This window comes from Lepus europaeus, chromosome 4 (genome assembly GCF_033115175.1).
Source record: "Lepus europaeus isolate LE1 chromosome 4, mLepTim1.pri, whole genome shotgun sequence".
Taxonomy (NCBI): Eukaryota; Metazoa; Chordata; class Mammalia; order Lagomorpha; family Leporidae; genus Lepus; species Lepus europaeus.
The window spans coordinates 146,417,858-146,433,146 of NC_084830.1; the positions used below are offsets into that span (position 1 = coordinate 146,417,858).

General features: G+C 54.8%; 1 protein-coding gene across 1 annotated transcript; it reads right to left on the bottom strand.

Moving 5' to 3' along the window:
* Nucleotides 1–3,095: 3,095 nt before the first annotated feature.
* IL13 (interleukin 13) lies at nucleotides 3,096–4,792 on the bottom strand. The gene is made up of 4 exons (XM_062189197.1): nucleotides 4,661–4,792; nucleotides 3,766–3,819; nucleotides 3,468–3,572; nucleotides 3,096–3,203 (listed from the first exon to the last, which is right to left on the bottom strand). The coding sequence occupies exons 1-4, from the start codon at nucleotides 4,790–4,792 to the stop codon at nucleotides 3,096–3,098; spliced, it is 399 nt and encodes a 132-aa protein (XP_062045181.1).
* Nucleotides 4,793–15,289: the final 10,497 nt, after the last annotated feature.

The window sequence follows — 15,289 nt, forward strand, 5'->3', positions numbered from 1 at the left end:
TCTCCTTGTGAGTAGCTCGGGGGCTGGCCTGGGAGAACCCCGAGTGACCTGGGCTGTTTGCTGACACCTCCTCTAGCTGCAAACACAGGCTTTGGCGCCAAGTTTACCGGAAACTCGTGTGTCTCTCACTTCTCATTTGCGCCCCAGCCCCTTTTCCAGTGAAACCTCCTGGGCCTGGTGCTCTGGGGAGCTGAGGGGCCCCTGCGCCCTGGGCCCCACGAGCTGCATCTCTCTCCCTCCGTCTCTCCTGGCACTCTCGTCTCTTCTCAACAGCCCCTGTCTCCGGGTCCTGCTTGGGGCTTGCCTCGTGCAGGAAAGTCAGCCATGTGGTTAGAGAAAACTCCCAGCAAATACCCCGGGGTCATCCCCAGGAGGCCGTGCTGCCATTGACAGCTGACACATCGCTCTCCCCCATCTCTGATTCCTGGCTGGGCCATCACTTCCCGCCCCCTTGCCAGCAGTGGCAGTTTGGTTCTGTGTCCCTCATCCCTGGAGGACCTGGTGCCTGTTCCAGTTCCCCCCAACACTGCCAAGGGGGACAGTCTCCGAGGTGCAGGCACAGGGCCGGTGTGGCTGAGGATGTGGCGAGCTGTGGACCCCTAGTGGTGGGGTCCGGGACAGCCTGTGGGTTGGCACCACACCTGGGCCTCCACGTGTGTGGGTGGAGGCCTGCCATGGGACACCGCCCCCACCACACACACTCCCCACCCTCTGACACACACCCCTCCCCCAGTTGGTGCCTGTCCTCAGGGGATTCATGGGCATTTCACTGGAAGGCTCTCCATCCTATGTTGGACACACAGGCCGAAGCGTTGGTAGGGTGGATTGGACCTGGTTCAGAGAGGATGCTGGGGCGGGCATTTGGCCCAGTGGTGAAGGTGCCCGCATCACATTTTATACTGCCCAGGCCCCATACCCTGCCCTGGTTCCTGACTTGTTTCCTGCTAATGCAGACCCTGGGAGGCACTGGCGATGGCTCATGATCTCAAGCGAGGCTTGCATTGAGTTTCCAGTTCCATTATGGGCATCTGGGGAATGAACCAGTGGACGGGAGTTTGCTCACTCTGTGTCTCTGCTTCTCAACAAAAAAAGACACTAGTGGAGGGTAGATCACTAAGTTCTACTTAAAAAATCATTACTGTTCTATTAGTATTCTTTAGGCTTAAAACTCTTAGACTCTGGATGGAGCAGGCTGCTGGGATCCCGACTCTCTCCCCCAACTTCTGAACCTCTCCTACCCCCCCCCCCAGCAAGTCAGCCCCTGCTCACCTCCAGAGGGTGGGCCTCCCTCCTACAGACCCTGCATTAATAAAAATGAAACTCTTTTTGGTGGTGACCCTGGAGTCAATGTGCCTGGATGGCCGGTGTGGTGCCAGCCTCAGGTGACCCTCAGTGGATGGAGAAGCACTTCACAGGTTCTTTGATCCCCTTGGCACCCAGAGGCCGTTTCTGTCCCCTGACCTACACAGTGGAGAGGCAGCTCCTGTGCGCCTCCCCGAGGCTTCTCGCTGGGCCTGGCATCCCTGGCTCCTGCCCCGTCCAGCCTGGCTGCTCGTCGGTGGGCGTGAGCGGTCCCTGAGTGGTTGCCCATAGTCGTTGGCTGCCAGGTCTTCTGCTCTTGCCCGAGTGATACAGCTGTGAGCCCTGGCTGTCTACACTGACTTCTTAGCATCACTGGGTGTTCCCACTGGTACCTTGGGCTCCCAGCAGGACAGCTGCCTGGAGACCCACTGCCTCTGCAAAGACGCCCCAGCCTTCTGGAACCATCTCTGCCTTTGGTACCTCCTAGAGATTCAAGGGACGTCATGCTGAGGCCTGCTGGTTCAGCCCTCCCACTGCGCGCTGGGCCCATTGGTCCCGGCTCCCCATCTGCCCTGCGGCACAGAGGGCACAGACCAAGCCGTGTGTCTTTGTCCGGCGCTGTGAGTGCAGTCCCTAATGAGAGGGGCTCAGAGCTGGATGAGCTCCCTGTCGTGGCAGTGGGGATAAGCCGGCCCCTGAGGGTAAAGGAAGGGAACAGTGCATCCAGGCCGCTAGAGAGAGTGCAAGCTTCAGAGTCGCAGTGGGTTCGGGGCCCAGAGCCTGGCTTTGCTTCTTAACAGCTGTGTGTCCCTGGGTGAACCGTAACTGCCAGAGTGTGAGGGAGATACGGTGCCCGCCGGCTCAGCTGGCTGCTGGTCAGGGCGGTGATGGTGGGATGCCTTCGAGATCCCTGCCTGCTCTCCAGACGCCCTCCTGGGGCCCTGCCATCCTGGCCCAGGCTTCCTCCTCCGCCTCCTTGCTGCAGGCAGCAGCCTGAAAGGGGGCTCCCTCCCCGCCCCTTATGCAGCCAGCCTGCCTCTTGCAGAGCTCCTGAGAGTTGGGAGACCCCAGACCAGCTCCCCAAAGACCCAAAAGAGGATCCAGTCTCTTTGTCATCATCTTTATTTCAGTTTGACAGAATTGCCCTTCCCCCCATCCACAGCCCCGCTCGTGTCCCAGGCTGTGCATCGGTATATATTATGAACTCTGTGCTAACACGCTGAATACTTTAAATACGAGGAAACACGCTAATAAATTACTCCTTGGCTGTTGGCTGTCGACAAGAGTAGCTCCCTGGCCCTCTCCTGTCCCTGGCCTTGGCTGAGGCCCGGAGGACCCAGAACCAATGAGGTAGCAGAATTCTGTGCACAGTACTTCTTAGCAGGGACTCCTGGCACCCGCTGCCTTAGCACTGGATCCCTGCGGCTCTGGGCAGCCCCAGCCTGACAGACGCTTTAAATAACATACAATAATAAATAAGAGGAGACTAGTGCCTGTGCTGCACTGCCCCTGGGCCCTGTGTGAAGCAGGTCCCTCCCCCACCCCCTGTGCCCCCTCTGGGATGTCACAGCCCCTAGAGCAGGGGTGGCAGGCGCCCTCGTCCCCCAAGCTCAGAGCCTTGGACAGGAGGCCCAGCGGGCTGAACCCAGGCCCCAGGAGCAGGGGTGGGGTGGGCTGAAGGCAGGCAGCACAGATGAAGTCTAAACTAAGGAAATCTTACCCTTCCCTCTCCCCTTCCCCATTCCCAAGGAAAACTCGGCGGCTGGCGTCCCTGGGGGCCGACCTGCGGCACTTCAGCGGAACTTCCCCAGGCGATACAGGCTCTGCAGATACCTGCGCAGCTCATTCAGGAACTGCAGCAGTTCGATTTTGGTGTCTCGCGCTTGCAAGCTGGCAACCTGCTGCAGGACGAAGAGGCCGGCACGTTAGTGGATGCCAGGGCTGTGTCCCTCAGCCCGCACCAGAGTGCTCAGGAGGTGGGTCCTGTTACTTCTGCTGCCTCATAGATGTGGAAACTGAGGCTCGGGGGGAGGTAGGGGTCCTGGAGCCTTGCTTTGAGAAATCCCCAGGGGCCGTGTCCCCCCTGCTGCCACAGTGGACCCAGGCAAGCCAGGGCTGGCAGGAGTGGGTGCTGGGTGGGGCTGAGATGTGGGAGGGAGCCTTACCTTGGCCATGGCCTTGTCTGTGCAGAGTGCGCTCAGCATCCGCTGGGTCCTTTGGATGGTGTTACAGCCAGAGACGTTGATGAGGGACTCCAGGGCTGCACAGTACTGTGGGGAGGAGACCACGTGCGTCAGAGGCTTGGGGGAGGCAGGGCTGAGTGGTGGGAGCCCCGGGTTACGGGGGCAGAGAAGGCAGCTCTGGAAGTCTGCTTGGATCCCCTCAGCCGTGTGAGCAAGGCTCAGAAGAGACCAGGCCAAGGTGTGCCCCTGCCCCCCTCCCACGCTGTCCACGGGTCCTTACCACGCCGGCTGTTAGGTTGACACTCCACACCATGGTGCCATTGCAGAGCGGAGCCTGAGGAGACAGAGGGGCCCCTCAGCATCCCTGCAGGAGCACGCACACTGTGCTCTTCTGCACCCTGCTCACAGCCTCTGCCTGGGGCTCGGGGCTGAGAGAGACGGACTGGGACCCAGCTGGTAAGGGCTAGGCAGAGCTGGGCAGGGAGGCAGGAGTGCGGGGTGGCCTGGGCTGCTGTTGACCAGGACAAATGAGACAGCAGGTGGCAGGGGTCAGGGTCTTGTTCTGCCTTCCGAGGTGGGGGTGCCACGCCATTAGGAGCATGGGCGCTGTGGGGCTGTCCAGGCCTGGTTTGAATCTGGCCTCTGTCCATCTCACGAAGTCTTAGTCAGCAAGATGGGTCATTGTCCCTGCTGCTGGAGGTGAGGCAGTGAGGAAGTGACATGTGACGCGCCCAGCATGAGCCTGGAGCCTCCCCCTGCCCAGAGTGAGCTGTTGCCAGTGGGGACGGGAGCTGAGCCCACGTCAAATCCTGCGGTGGAATGGGCTCAGCCAAGCTACTGTGGCCAACGGCCAGGTCAGTGGCAAATGCCAGACAGGTCTGGGGGTGTTCTGACCCATTAGCTTTCTTCTCATTAGCAATGCCAAGGATGCACTGGAGGTGCAGGTGGGGCCAGGCCAGGGGACGGGTGGCCCCTGGGGGCTCTGCTGGGCCCTTTCATGGTTTATCCACATTTCTGTCCTCCATAGCCTGGTGCCTGTCGCTTTGCCATGGCTGGGCCCGCCCCCTTGTCCACGAGGCTTCTTCCTGACTCCCAGGCCCAGCCCACTCATGACCTCCTTGAGGGCCACCCACCCAGGACTCTTGCAACTGGGACCCTGGCCAGCCGGTGCTTACCTTCTGGTTGTGTGTGATGTTGACCAGCTCCTCAATGAGCTCCCTGAGGGACGGGGGGGGAGGCACGGGGCCTGGGGACACGAGGCCACCAAGGCAGATGACAGCAATGGCCACAGCCCACCAGAGCGCCATGGAGCCCAGAGCAGCAGAGGAGGATCGGGAGCAGGCGTGCGGGCTGGCCCAGCTGAGCGACTGTGGCCCTGGCCTCCTGTGGCAGCTTTTATAGGCCCGAGTGGTGACGCCCCAGCACCCTGGTCTCCGCTGGCGGGCATATCTATAAACCACATCTTTACTCATCTTTTTTTGACTTTGTGGAAAATCCAGCATGTATAAAGGAAAGAGTTTGATTTCGCATGGACTTATTGAGAAGGGTCTCATGCATAGTTTCCAAGATCTGGCTAGGCTTGCTTCCAGGAGTAGGTGAGAGGGCCCACACTTGCCATGGCTACCTGGTGACCCCGCTGAGCACCTGTCCCCTGACCCATTCCTTTACTGGACGTGCGAGGAGTCTCGGTGGCACATGGCTGTGACCGCAGTCTACCAGCTGTGGGAATGGGGGAGGTTTAGCCAGTGAACCGGTTTCTTTCTTTTTTTTTTTTTTAAGATTTTATTTATTTGACAGGTAGAATTACAGAAAGAGAGAGAGAGAGAGAGAGGGAGGGAGGGAAAGAGGGAGAGAGAGAGAGAGAGAGAGAGAAGGGTCTTCCTTCCATTGGCTCACTCCTCAAATGGCCGCAACTGCCGGCGCTGCGCCGATCTGAAGCCAAGAGCCAGGTGCCCCTTCCTGGTCTCCCATGCAGGTGCAGGGGCCCAAGCACCAGGGCCATTTGCTGCTGCTTTCCCAGGCCACAACAGAGAGCTAGACTGGAAGAGGAGCAGCCGGGACTAGAACCTGTGCTCATATGGGATGCCGGTGCCACAGGCAGAGGATTAACCTAGTGCGCAACAGCGCCGGCCCCCAGTGAACCGGTTTCTTAGATTACCAAGGTCATACTTGGTTTAGATATGAAAGTCGAACAGGATAGAAGAACAGTGCCGAGCCCGGCTGTTGGCCCACCCAGTTCCTCCCTGTTGGCCCAGTGGGAAGGATGCTGACCGTTTAGATGCTCAGATGTCAGAAGGAAGACCCAGCCAGATCAGGGCTCCTCCGGGGACCTGAGGGTGCACAATTGCCTTGATGGAACCCTGAGTCGGCGCAGCCTGGATGGCTGGGGTGCCTGCCCAGGCCTTCAGCCCTTGGCCATCCTGCTGGGAAATCCTTACTGGGCGGCTAGCCAGAGACTTGCCTGCCTGAGCCCAGGTGCCAGTGTGTGACTGTTCCAGGCCACTGAGGCGGCAGTCACCACCTTTGCCCTTGCCCGTCAGTCTCGAGGGACCAGCTCCTGCCCCCTGGGGTCCCTAGTGTCCCCTGAGCAGGATGTAGCAGTGCTGGGGAGGCGCTGTTCTGTGTCCTCTGCTTTTCCCTCATTGCCCCAGGAGCTGTAGAAGCAGCCAGAGAGGGCGCAGCGTTTGCCTGCTGGGTGCTGATGTCAGGATCTTACCTACCCACTTCCTCCCCAGCCTGGGGTCTCCCCAGGACCTCCTCCGCCTGCTCAGCCTCCCTGCATCCTCGCTCAGTGGGACGCAAGCTCTGGCTAAGGCTTTTCCACGGGGCGCTTGGCCCTCGCTGCTGCTCACAAGCCTCCCTGGCTTGCCCACCTCTCTCCCTGCCAGGATGCCACTTCATCCACAGCCCGCGGTTGTTTGCAGCAGGAGCCCGTAGGTCCAGACGCTGGGAAGCCATCCCCACCCGCCGTGGCCCCCCAGTGTCTGGCCGTGTGACGGCCCCCTCCTCTCTCCCGGGCCTCGGTTTCCTCCTCCACAGAGTAGGGTCTTCCATGGGGCTTGGTGCGGGGGAAAGGAGTGGGAACCACTTGCTGTGCAAGTCCCGGAGCCCCGTGTGGCGATGAGTCAGCGTCCCCCTGCTCCCCATGACCAGCACAAGGCTTGCGGGGAACTGGGGCCCGCGCGTGGGAGCAGGGCGGGCGTGGTGATGGCCCCGGAGATAGGGGCTCTGCGTTATGTAAGGGGCGATGGGCAGATAAGCGGGCTCCGTGCGGCTCGCCCTCCTCTGCTGTCTCGTAGACCGGCTTCTCCGGGAAGCTACGAGGGGGCGGAAAGGTGGAAGTGGTCGGCGGCCGGCCCCAGGCAGGGCAGAGGCCAGCGGGGCCCCGAGCACCTGAGCGCACCGGTGGGCACTACAGGCTGCGCGCGCGTCCCGCTCCGCACCCCGCGTACAAGTCCGACGATCCCGGGGTGGGGGCCATGGCCGAGCGGCCGCCCGCACCATGGGACCCAGGGTCCGGGATTCACAGGAGCCAACGCCACCCGCTCTGGCAGGGGCGCCCCATCACTTTCTCCTTGGCTGCGATCAGGGCTCCAAGCTCTCCCCTGGCGCTGTTAAAGGTCTGAGCGCTTGGCACAAGTGGCCAGCATGTCGGTAGCTCTTGCAGAGGTGGGTTCCTGCGGCTGGGGGAGGGGGGAGGGGCGTTCGCCCTGCAGCCGTCCATCCGTCCATCCGGCACTGCCCTTCCTGGCACCAGGCCTGCACTGAGGCCGGGGACAGCTGGCGCTGGCTTTTGCGACATTCTCGGACTCCCGGCTTCTCTGGGCCAGGTAGGAGTGAGGTGTTCTAGTACGGGACGGTGTCATTTCCTAAGCCTTCAGTTTTAGGAAAGCTACACCTGCAGGTGATTTTTAAAATGAAATAATTCAAGAAAGTTGGTTAGGAAAAAATCAGTTTGCCACGGGTGCCTCGTGGTGCTCTTTTGTGAGGGAGGCACAGCCCGCCTGTGTCCCCGCTTGTCCGGAGCATCCATGTCCTCGGACTGCACGGGGCCCTGGGAGAGAGCATTCTGTCCTGGAGCAGGCGGCTTGCAGTCCTTTATAAAAAAGAATCTGGCTTCTCTCAGCCTAGGCTCCCCATCCTGCAGTGCAGCCCCTGTGTGCGGGGCCTGGGGGCTCCCGTCGCTCGGCGCTGTGGAAACTGGGATTGGCCAGGCAGGAGTGGAAGCAGCAGTCACGTGCCCCTGCTTCTGTGCCCGGCAAGCATTTGTCTCTCTTCCCGCACTGCCTGCATCCTGTGCTGGGCGGCCAGGGGGGCACCGTCTCGGATCCTTCAGCTGCTTTAGCTTCTTCTCCAGAGGAGCCACTCTTTTTTGGAGTTGTGAAATGTGAGAAAGGCAAAATGTGAGAAAGAGAGAGAGGGACTGATTGTCCATCTGCTGGTTCACTCCTCAAATGGCCACAGTGGCTAGGGCTCTGGGCCAGGCTGAAGCCAGGAGGCCAGAACTCCGTCCAGGTCTCCCACACAGACGGCAGAGCCCAAGCACTGAGCCACCGTCTCCTGGGGTGCCCATTAGCAGGAAACTGACTGGAGGTGGAGGTGGGACCGGAACCCCGGCACTCCCGCGTGGGGTAGGGTCGTCCTAAGCAGTGGTTTGTCCTTTGTGCCCCGATGCGCTCCTCAAAGCTCTGCATTGATCATTGTTGTGTTCGCTCAGCAAACTGATTTCTCTGTCTTACGAAATGTCTCTCCACCCCAATCCTACTCCAGCCTCTGAGGTCTGCAGTCCGAGAATAATGTAGTGGAGTGGCCAGGATGCAAACAGGCCCTCCCCTGTGGGACGCCGTGCCCCACGCAGCCACTCAACCTGCTGCGCCACAGGGCTGGGCCCGGGAGCCCTCGGAGCCCATCCACCCGCTGCTTATGCTCCTCCGTTCGCTGCATGAAACCGAGGCTGCTACTTGGTGATGTTCTGGCGAAGGCATAGTCAGTGGCCCCCGAGAAATATTTGTGCTGATTGCTCCTTGTCAGCCTTCCTCCACCGACGTCCTCCTCCTCTTCCCTCTACCCGCATAGCTCACGTTTGGGTCTGCTCACCGCTGACGTAACCGCTCTGCCATGGTCACAGCCGAAGCAGGCCTGGCTAGGGCTCCTTTTATTTTCCCTTGAAGCTTCTCCCCTCTGCAGTTAACGATCGGCTTGTTTCTCAGTTCGCTGTCTCCCGTGCTCTCGGCCATCGTGGCTCGCTGTGTGAGTCTCTAGAGGCCGCGCCACCACGCTGCCGCAGTTTGATTTTCTTGGGGAAGTCTCCCCTGGGGCTGCCCTCTCCACTCTGCTCTCATCTGTGCCCTGGAAGCCCCGCAGGCTCCTCGCCACTGTCTGCTCTTCCACTGAGCTCCTGCAGTTTGGCGAGAGCGCCCTGGGCATAAGGTTGCCTCTGTCGGCGAGTCGGGGTCGTGATGTTGACCACGTGGCTGACAGTGTTCCTCTTAGGTGATGAGTGTGTTGGACAGGACAGTTGGAGAGCACGGGCATTGTCTCTCCTCAGATTTGTGCCCTCGAATGTTAGAGCCCATCTGTGGCGCTGGGCCCTTCTTGGAGACCATTTTTATTGTGCTATTTGCTTCCCAGTGAGTTTTCTACTTCCTTCTTTCTCTTTTTAACCTTTTTTCCCCCCTAATTTGAAAGACAGAGTTACAGAGAGAGGTAGAGACAGAAAGAGAGGTCTTCCGTCTGCTGGTTCACTCCCCAAATGGCCAGGAGCCAGGAGCTTCCTCCAGCTCTCCCATGCAGGTGCAGGGCCCAAGGACTTGGGCCATCTTCCAGTGCTCTCCCAGGCTATAGCAGAGAGCTGGATTGGAAGTGGAGCAGCTGGGACTAGAACTGGTGCCCATATGGGATGCCAGCACTTCAGGCCAGGGCGTTAACCCGCTGCGCCACAGCGCCAGCCCCATGCTTCCTTCCCTCTTTCTCCATTTATCATTTGTGATTCTACTACAGGTTGAGTGTCCCTTACCTAAGGTGCTTCAGACCAGAAGTGCCTTGGATTATTTTATTTTATTTTATTGTGGGCAGTAATTGCGTACAATATTTCTACTGCACCTGTGTTTGCTGTCTGCGTGTGAGGTCAGGTGTGAACTTGCCCTCTTGGGGCATCACAGTGGTGCTCAAGATGTCTCAGGTCTTTGAGGTTAGGGATGCTCAGTCCGTGTGAAGCAGAGCTAGCCTCGTCTCTGTTCATTTGTCTTGTTGATGTCCGTGTGGGCTCAGGACTACTGACTGTGCGGGTTGCAGCCAGGTGCTGTCCTTGTGCTGTTTCTCACGTTGGTCAGCCTTTGGCCATCAGGGTGCATTCAGGCCAGGCCCTGGGTTCTTTGTTTTGAATGTTTTCCTACCTTTGAGAGCCACAGGCTGTTCTAGACTGATTTTATACTTCACCCTCAGCTATGGAACCAAGTGCTTCTCCCAGGAGCCAGGGCTCCATTCGGTGGGGAGGGTGTTTTAAAATCAAGATCTGGGCTTGCCCATTACTCCGGGCTGCCATTGCCTGAGGGCCTTCTCGGTGGACAGAGCTGGGCTCCCGTGTGCGTGCTACCCGAGGCAGGTGTACGTGCGTGTGTTTCTGTTTCTTTCCCTGTGCTTAGTCTTTTTCACCCTAAGAGTGCACACACACTGTAGTCACTTGTGAGTGTACCGTCGGCAGTGTTCAGTCTGTGCACACTGGTGTACAGCCAATCTCTGGAACTCTGCGTCTCACAGAACAGAGCCTCCTTCCCACCCTCCCCTCCCCCAGCCCCAGGGACCATCCTACTCTGTGAATTTGATACTGTAGGCAGTGACTGTCTTTTTTTGTGACAGGCTCCTTTCACTTAGCATGATATATATATATATATATATTTTTTTTTTTGACAGGTAGAGTGGACAGTGAGAGAGAGAGACAGAGAGAAAGGTCTTTCTTTTGCCATTGGTTCACCCTCCAATGGCCGCTGCGGCCGGCGCATCTCGCTGATCCGAAGCCAGGAGCCAGGTGCTTCTCCTGGTCTCCCATGCGGGTGCAGGGCCCAAGCACTTGGGCCATCCTCCACTGCACTCCCGGGCCACAGCAGAGAGCTGGGCTGGAAGAGGAGCAACCGGGACAGAATCCGGCGCCCTGACCAGGACTAGAACCCGGTGTGCCGGCGCTGCAAGGCGGAGGATTAGCCTGTTAAACCACGGCACCGGCCTAGCATGATATTCTTAAGGTTCACCCATGTTGCAGCATGTAATAGAATTTCCTTCCTTTTTTAAAGCTAATGTCCATTGTAAGCATACACGATACACAGTGTGCAAGTTTATCCAAGGAGGAACTGACAGGTGTTGGCCTTGGCTCCCCCTCTGCACTGTCGTGATGAACACCGCTGCTATGAACGGAGGTCTGGAAATGCCTTCTAGACTTGGCTTTCACCTCTTCTGTACACTCCAGAAGTGGATCACTTTGTTTTAAAGAGTTCTGTATTCCTACTTTTTTTTGGAGGATCCAGCATTGTGGCACATTCCAGTGGTGTTCAAGGATTCCAGCGGTCTGTGTTCTCACCAGTACTCTTCTCTGGTTCTGGTGGTGGCCGTCCAAGTGAGTAGGAGGTGGTAGCTCGGTGTGGGTTTGAGTTGCATTTCCTTATCTTCAGTGGTGTCGAGCATCTCTTCAAGTGCTTACTGTCCATTCGCGACCATCATCATCATCTCCGATGAAATGTCTGCTCCAGTCCTTTGCAGGTTTTTAAATCATTTTTGTTGTGTTGTAACTGTTCCTTATACAATGTGCATATTAACTCCGTCTCAGAATTTTACCCCATCCTTCCAGTTGCCTTTCTACTCTGTTGATTGTTTTGATGCACAGGTTTTTTTTTTTTTTTAAGATTTATTTATTTATTTGAAAGTCAGTTACACAGAGAGAGGAGAGGCAGAGAGAAAGGTCTTCTATCCGATGGTTCACTCCCCAATTGGCCACAACAGCCAGAGCTGTGCTGATCTGGACCCAGGAGCTTCCTCCAGGTCTCCCATGCAGGTGCAGGGGCCCAAGGACTTGGGCCATCTTCTGCTGCTTTCCCAGGCCATAGCAGAGAGCTGGATCAGAAGTGGAGCAGCCGGGACTTGAAGTGGCATCCATATGGGATGCCGGCACTGCAGACGGTGGCTTCATCTGCTACACCACAGCATTGGCCCCAGCATCTACTTTCATAAAGTGTATTGCTCTGTGGTTTCCTTTCCTGTCTGGTTTTGTTATCAGTGTAATATTGACCTTATAGAACCAGCTGGGCAATATTCCCTCCTTTTCTATTTCCTGGAAGAGTTTGAAAAGGATTGGTATTATTTTTAAACATTTGCTGGAAATCACCAGTAAAACCACTGGGCCTGCACTTTTTTTTTTCCTCAAAGTTTTTGGTTTTTTAATCATCTTAATGATTAAAGTTGTTTTAATAACTTTACTTGTTCTGAGTCTATTCAGATTTGTGGGTTTTTCTTAGGCCAACTTGGGTAGCTTGCACATATCTAGGGATTTGTTAATTTCATCTAGGGTATCTTACTTGTTGGCCTACAGTTGCAGAGTTCCCGATACTCAGTGTCCCTGAATGATGGGGCTACAATCTGAGGAACACGGCACAGGGTGATTTCATTATTTTGTTTTGTTTTAAGATTTATTTATTTTATTTGGAAGGCAGAGTGTGAGAGAGAGAGAGAGGCACAGAGACATCTTTCTTCTGTTGGTTCAATACCTAAATGCTCACAACGGCTGGAGCTAGGCCGATCGGGAGCCAGGAGCTTCTTCCAGGTCTCCCGCGTTGGAGACTTCCAGGTACATTAGCAGGGAGCAGGATTAGAAGTGGAGCAGCTGGGACTCGAAGTGGGACCCATATGGGATGCCGGTGCTGAAGGTGACAGCTTTACCAGCTACGCCACAGCGCCGGCCCCAGGTTGGTTTCATTCTTGTGCAAACATCACAGTGTGCTTGGGCACAGCTGGGCAGTATAGTCTGCTACACTCCGAGGCCGCAAACACACAGTGTGTTACTGTGCCGAATGTGACAGGCAGCTGGGACAAAACGGTATTTGCATGTTGGAACATAGAAGAGGTCCAGTGAAAATGCCAGGCAGGAATTCTTCAGCTCGGTTGTGATCTCACGGGACCTCTGTTATGTATGCATTTCTTCATTGACCAAAATGGTATTATGGATGCAGGAGTGAGCAATCTTTTTCAGAATTAGTAGGGTTGGTAGTAATGGCATCTTTCTCATCCCATTTTATCTATCCATTATCAGAAGTGGGGTATTGAAGCCTCCCCCCTGGATTCTTTCTGGCGAGTGGCCTGTGTCTGCCTCAAATTCTGTTTTGCTTCATGTTATTTAACATCTGTATGGCCTTTGTTAGGTAAATATGTGTTTATGATTGTATGTCTTTGTGATGGACCCATCTTTTCTTCTTTGCAAAATGTATTTTTCTGTCTCTAGCAAGAATCTTAGTGTTACAATCTATGGTGCAGCTCCTCCAGCTCTCTTGAGGGTACAGATTTGGTATTTCATCTGCTGTCCTTTTATTTTCAACCTTTATATCACTTTGAATTAAAAGTGAGTCTCTTATAGCCAGCATATACAGTTTTCCTCCACATTTATGGCTCTGTATCCGTGGATTCAGTCAGCTACAAATACAGAATATTTGGAAAAAAATACTGTCTGTACGGAACACGTGCAGACATTTTTCTTGTCACTGTTGCCTACAGAGTGGAGTAGGACTGCCGTCTTCCTAGAATTTACATTGGACTCGGTACTGTACGTAATGTAGAGATGGCTTGAATTACATCAGACCATCTGCATACGTAGTGTGCAAATGTGCCGTTTTGTATAAGGGACCGGAACATCTGTGGATTCTGGACCCAGCCCCCCTGCATATGTGGGATGGTACTAGTCGGATGGTACGTGTGAAATCCGGCCCGCCAACTCCTGCTGTTCCGTTAGTCTGCTTGTACTCATGTCATCAGTGATACGCAGGGTTCATGTCCGTCGTTTGGCTGTGTCTGTGTGTCTTCTGTCTCAGAGTGGCTTTCACCCCACGCCTGCCCCGAGTGGTTTGCTCCTGTATTAGAGATACTCTGTTACACCATTTAATGTCCTTGTTTCTTTTAACAGAGGTTCTGGATTACAAACTAACACTACAGACAAATAGCAATATAATTTCTATTTCAAAGCTTCTGTATGGGTCTGGTTCTCCCCTTCCTAACGACAGTAATTGTATTGTACAAAAAGGAAAGAGTGTGCTTTTCATGTGAATGGATGCAAGTCCACCTGCATAGTATTAAAGTTATCCCCAGACCCATTCACAGCACATGGGCAGAGAGTTACCGACCAGACACAGCGCAGCTCTCGTGCTCCCTGTGTGTTTCCCTGTAGTGGGGCTGCTTACTTCCTCAAGTGGATTTTAGTCTAGTTTTCCTTTCATTGCATCCTAAAAGATCTCCCTTTATTAAAGATACTTCAAAAAGTTTGTGGAAAATGAAATTAAAAGATGAGTTTATTTTGGTGCAAAAAGTTTTGGGGGCTGGTGCTGCAACATAGTTGGTAAAGCCACTGCCTGCAAATCCCAGCATCTCATGTGGCCGCTGGTTCGAAGTCCCGGCTGCTCCACTTCCCATCCAGCTCTCTGCTATGGTTTGGGAAAGCTGTGAAAGATGGCCCAAGTTCTTGGGCTCCCGTACACATGTGGGAGACCCGGAGGAAGCTCCTGACTCCTGGCTTTGGCTTGGCCCAGCTACAGCCATTGTGGCCATTTGGGGAGTGAGCCCCCAGATGGAAGACTCTCTGACTCAACTCTGCATTTCAAATAAAAAATTTTTGAAAAAGTTTAAAAAACTACCAGTTTTGAAGTCCGTGCATATGATAAGCCTTCAAAAAGCTCGTGGAAAATGTATTATGAAAAAACTTTGCATGCATTATTATCTTTTAATTCCATTCCCATGAACGTTTTGAAGTGCTTCCATATTTCTTATAAGGCAAGAATGCTGGAGACAAATCACCTGGATTTTTGCTTTGGGAATTGTTTGGTTTCTTTTATTTGTGAATGATGGTTTTGCCGCACGCGGAAGTGACTGACAGTCTGGTTCAGCCCTGTAATGCCCGCGGCACCGCGCTGCTCTCAGGTCTCCACTGTTTCTGGTGAGAAGTCAGTTGATAACCTATTGAGGGTCTCTTGCTCCTTTCTCTTGTTATTGTCAAGGTATCTACGTTTTTGATAACTTGACTGTGGATGTCTTTGAGTGTATCCCACTTAGAGATCATCCAGTTTCTTAAATATGAAGATTAATGTTTTCATACAAGAGAAGTGTAAGAATATTCTGCAGGTAGTCCTCCTGCCCCTGCCTTTGCTCATTGCTGGGCTCCGGCTGCGGTCGGCGTGGGCGGCTGGCTGGTGTGCGCCCGGGGACTCTCTGGAGAGCTCTTCATTCTCCTGCATTCTCTCTCCTTTCATTCATCAGGCTGGAGCCCCTAACTGACCTGTCCTCAAGTTCACTGACTCTTCTGTAATTCAGATGTCCTATGAGCCTCTGAACAATTTTTATTTTACCTACTGTTGTTTTTTTTTTTCCAGCTCCAGAATTTCAATTTGGTTTTTGGCCATAATTTCTATCTCCTGAGTGATAGTCTCTTTTTGGTGATACATCATTCTTGTACTTTTTTTTTTTTTTTGAAGATTTATTTATTTATTTGAAAGGCAGGGTTAGAGGGAGAGAGAGGCAGGCAGGTAGATAGGTAAGTCAGTTGGTTGGTCTTCCATCCG